This window comes from Antechinus flavipes, chromosome 1 (assembly GCF_016432865.1).
Source record: "Antechinus flavipes isolate AdamAnt ecotype Samford, QLD, Australia chromosome 1, AdamAnt_v2, whole genome shotgun sequence".
Lineage (NCBI taxonomy): Eukaryota > Metazoa > Chordata > Mammalia > Dasyuromorphia > Dasyuridae > Antechinus > Antechinus flavipes.
The window spans coordinates 57,209,702-57,214,006 of record NC_067398.1 but is presented as its reverse complement, the minus strand read 5'-3'; the positions used below and the strand labels follow the sequence as shown (position 1 = coordinate 57,214,006).

The window sequence follows — 4,305 nt, the reverse complement described above, 5'->3', positions numbered from 1 at the left end:
CACTGTCTGTAGCCACAAGGAACAAAAATATTTGTTCAGGCTTTGGGGGCAGATTTTGGTGTCTGACAGACGCTGTTGTTACCCCTTCTGTTCCCTTATTTTGAAAAGAAAGGCAGAGCCAAGAGAACTCCCACAACCATGACCCCCCTCCCCATACGAGACCTCAGCAGTCAGTCCCGCCCCCTCGTTTCACAGAAGGAGAAACCAAGTTCCAGAGGAAGGGAAGCAGTTATTGGGGTCCGGGGGAATAAATCAGTGCCAGAGACCCAGGCCCACGGCTCCTATGTCTCTGAGGGGGAGAAGTGCAAGAAATCCGTGACCAGTTATTCCGGTCAAGGAAAGGGGGTTGGCGGGCGGTGAAGCCCTTATGAAACCCAGAGTCTCTGGTGCGGGCGTCTGTCCCCCAGACTTTGCTTTGGGCCGTCACAGGCTGCCCTGGAGCTCCAGAGAAGGCTCGGAGGGGAGACCGCCCACCTTAGTAGGGGCAAGGCCCGTGTGCCCGTGCGGCTGGTGCGCTGTGGCGAGAAAAGAAAGTACCGGGGACGCAGAAAGCGCTGGCTCTGGTTGGGCAGCCCAGGCCCACACGCGTGCGCCTGTATGCACGTACACGCCTCCACACACACACGCACGCACACACACACATGCGCACACACATGCACACGCACGCACCCCCTTGAAGTAGGGTCTCCTTGGCCAAACTTCCCGGCGCCTCCTGTCGGGTGTGATAGCAAGGGCTTGGCCCGCCTTCCGCACCGTAGACAGGGAATGATGGGGGCCTTCTCCCTGGGGCAGCTGCAGGCCGTGGCCGGGCTCGGCCCTTCAGCTCGGGGGTCTGGCTGGGTGTGCCCGAGAGCCCCGGGGGTGGAGGCCTTTGCACAGGGAGGAACAGGCCGGAGTGAGCCCCCTCTGCTCTTGCCCCCCAGGGGACCCTGGAGATCCTGTACCCGGATTCCCACCTCTCCGCCGATGACTTCAATATCTATGGGCACGGTGGCCGCCACTTCTGGCTGGCCAGCTCCTGCTTCTTCTTCCTGGTGAGTCTGGCCGAGGTGAGGGTGGGCGCCCCGGGGGGCTGAGCGAGACCCCCTCCCATCTGCCGCTCGCTCGCTCTTTCCCTTGCTCACAGAAATCCTGAGGTGGAGCTGAGGCAGACAGTGCTGCCCCTCCTTTCTGGGTGCGGGACACAGGCTCAGAAATCAGTAACTTAGAGGCGTCCCACGGCCGGCAGGGCCGGGCTGGCTCCCTCTGCTCTGGGGCGGGCCGGCAGGGCCGGGCTGGCTCCCTCTGCTCCGGGGCGGGCCGGCAGGGCCGGGCTGGCTCCCTCTGCTCCGGGGCGGGCCGGCAGGGCCTGGGCCGGCTCTCAGCTCTCTCTGCTCCGGGGCGGGCCGGCAGGGCCGGGCCGGCTCTCTCTGCTCCGGGATCAGCCGGCAGGGCCGGGCCGGCACCCTCTGCTCCGGGGTGACCACAACTCCTGTGCTTCCCGCTCTCACTCCCCGCTGTGCTTGTGCCCTCAGGTTTACTCTCTGGTGGTCATTCTCCCCAAGACGCCCCTGAAAGATCGGATCTCGCTGCCATGTGAGCAGGCAGGGGGGTGCGAGGGAAGGGGAAGGGGGGTCACTGGGGCACGTGGTGGGAATCCCAAGGTGCGGAGGGGGCACTGGCTCGCCTCCTGGGGGGGAGGGGGAGGGTCACACCTGGTGGGACTCAGAAGCCGCCCACGAGCTCTCTTCACTTTCCGGGACACCCTAGGGGACAGGAGCCCGCCCTGCTGTGATGGCCTCGGCTCCACTTTACTCAGTCCACAGGGCAGGACCCCTGGCGGGGGGTTAAGGCTCTCCCCGCAGCCTTCCGGGGGGGGTGGGGGGTGGGGGGTGGGCAGGGCAGACTTTTACTGTCTCCGTGCTCCCTCTCCGCAGCCCGGAGGAGCTTCTATATATATGCTGGGATCTTGGCCCTGCTGAACCTGGTCCAAGGCCTGGGCAGTGCCCTGCTCTGCGTGGACATCATCGAGGGCCTCTGGTAGGAGGCAGGGGTGACGGAGGCTGGGGGCGAGCGCGATGGGAACAGCCATTGGGAGAGTCCGAGAGGGGCTGGGGGGCAGCCGAGGCCATGAGCCTCACTCCTGCTCTCTCTCCCCTTCCAGCTGTGTGGACGTGACCACCTTCCTCTACTTCAGCTTCTTTGCCCCCCTCATCTATGTGGCCTTCCTCAAGGGCTTCTTTGGGTGAGTGATCCTGCCCCCAAGACCCCTGCAGAGAGGGTGAGGGTCTCAACCCAGAAGCTCCCCGAGCCCCAAAGCCCAGCCGGAGGGTCTTTATCCAGGGGATGTGGCTGCCACCCAGTGGCCACATGTGGGAAAGGCAGGGTCTTCATCTTGAAAGAGACGAGTGTGTGTGTGTGAGTGTGTGTGTGTGTGTGTGTGTGTGTGTGTGTGTGTGTGTGTGTGTGTGTGTGTGTGAGAGCGCGTGCACGCGCCTCCTGTGCATGTACCTCTGGGCATGTAGACATCTCTGTGTGGTACATCTCAGTGTGTGTTGGGGGGGTGTGATGTATAGATCTGTATTTGTGTCTATCTGTATATTGGGGGGTGTGTTTTCGGCGGGGGTATATTGGGGGGTATATTTGGGAGAGGGGTGTGTGTTTGGGGGAGGGGTGTGTGTTTGGGGGTGTGTGTTTGGGGGAGGGGTGTGTTTGGGGGAGGGGTGTGTGTTTGGGGGTGTGTGTTTGGGGGAGGGGTGTGTGTTTGGGGGTGTGTGTTTGGGGGAGGGGTGTGTGTTTGGGGGGCCTTGTTCCCCTCCCACTCATTCCAAGCACTGTCTCTGGGGCGGCTTTGGCGGGTGGGAGCGGCTGGGAGGACGCCTGCCCCCAACCTTCCCCTTGTGCCTTCCTGCTTTCAGGGCCGAGCCCAAGATCCTGTTCTCGTACAAATGCCAAGTGGACGAGGCAGAGGAGCCCGACGTGCACCTGCCCCACCCGTACGCCGTGGCCCGCCGGGAGGGCCTGGATGTGCCCGTGGGCTCCTACTCCAACACGCAGATCGACACGGCCGCCTACCTGGACGACGTGGCCTCCATGCCCTGCCACGTGGGCAGCATCAACAGCACCGACAGCGAGCGCTGGAAGGCCATCAACGCCTGAGGCCTCTCCCGGCCTTCTCTCTCCCCTCCAGAGAGGGCGGCTCTGGGCTCCCCGGCTTCTTCCTCCCCGAGAGCAGCCTCGCCCCAGGGCTGTCACCCCTCCCTGCCTTGGCCAAAGCGGCTGGGGGCCCTGGGAGAGGCCGGAGGCAGGGGCGGGGCCGGGGGCGCAGGCCCCAAGTGTAATGTCTCCGGGGCTCGGGAAGCCTTTGCTTTGGGGGAGGAGAGGAAGCCGGAGGGAAAGAACAGGCTGACGGCCGGGGCTAGGAGACTGGGAGAGGGCAGCCCCGGGTACAGCAGCCCCGAAGGAGGGGGCAGAGGCCCGGAGCAAGCTAGGACAGAGCTGGCCAGATGAAGAGGAGAAAAAGGCCCGCTGGGAGTGGGGGCCGTCTGGGAGAGAGCTCTTCGCCCCCGGAGCTCGAGCCTTCTGGGACTGGGCCGAGGTGGCGGCCGCTTGTATGTCTGAGCCTGAGCTGGACCCTCTTTGGGACAAGTCTCCCCATGCTGCTAAACCCAGGGCCCTGAGCCTCCCGGAGAGCCAGACAGCGCGGGCCGGGCCGGGGGCTGTGTCGGGAGGAGCTTCTTGGTCTCTTCTCTCCTTTGAGAGAAGCAGGACCCAGAGGAGTCGTGGGAGGGAGAGAGAGAGAGTGAGTGTGTGAGTGTGAGTGTGAGTGTGTGTGTGTGTGTGAGTGTGTGTGTGTGTGAGTGTGTGTGTGAGTGTGAGTGTGTGTGTGTGTGAGTGTGAGTGTGAGTGTGTGTGAGTGTGAGTGTGTGTGTGTGAGTGTGAGTGTGAGTGTGTGTGTGTGTGAGTGTGAGTGTGTGTGTGTGAGTATGAGTGTGAGTGTGTGTGTGTGTGTGAGTGTGGTAGTGGGGCCTGTGTCCTGGCCTTCAAGCCCTGCGTGGGCCTCCCCCCTCCCCTGCTCTGCCCTTCGCACGGTGCCCAGGGGACGCCTGGGCCCCGGGTGAGAGAAGAGCTGCTTGGGAGAGCCTGGTTTGGCCTGAGGGTTGAGCCTGACTTGGGGGGCGCGGGCCGTCTCCTGGCTTGTGCTGAGGTCAGGCGAGGAGGGCGCCAGGCTGGCTGTGCCCTCTGAAGGGCGGGCAGGGCAGGAGCTAGCTTCCCACCTCCCTGTGCCCTCCCCGCCAGCCCTGGTTAAGAGACCGAGGCCCACAG

General features: G+C 64.0%; 1 protein-coding gene across 6 annotated transcripts in view; it reads left to right on the top strand.

The window, feature by feature from the left end:
- TPRA1 (transmembrane protein adipocyte associated 1) overlaps positions 1-3,836 on the top strand; it is a 27,899-nt gene extending 24,063 nt beyond the window's left edge. For all 6 annotated transcript variants that reach the window (XM_051983180.1, XM_051983172.1, XM_051983164.1 and 3 more), the window contains 5 exons: positions 924-1,034; positions 1,515-1,575; positions 1,917-2,019; positions 2,144-2,224; positions 2,898-3,836. In XM_051983180.1, the coding sequence (XP_051839140.1) occupies positions 924-1,034; positions 1,515-1,575; positions 1,917-2,019; positions 2,144-2,224; positions 2,898-3,138 (597 nt within the window). In that variant the 3' untranslated portion in view covers positions 3,139-3,836. The remainder of the gene's footprint in view (positions 1-923; positions 1,035-1,514; positions 1,576-1,916; positions 2,020-2,143; positions 2,225-2,897) is intronic.
- Positions 3,837-4,305: the final 469 nt, after the last annotated feature.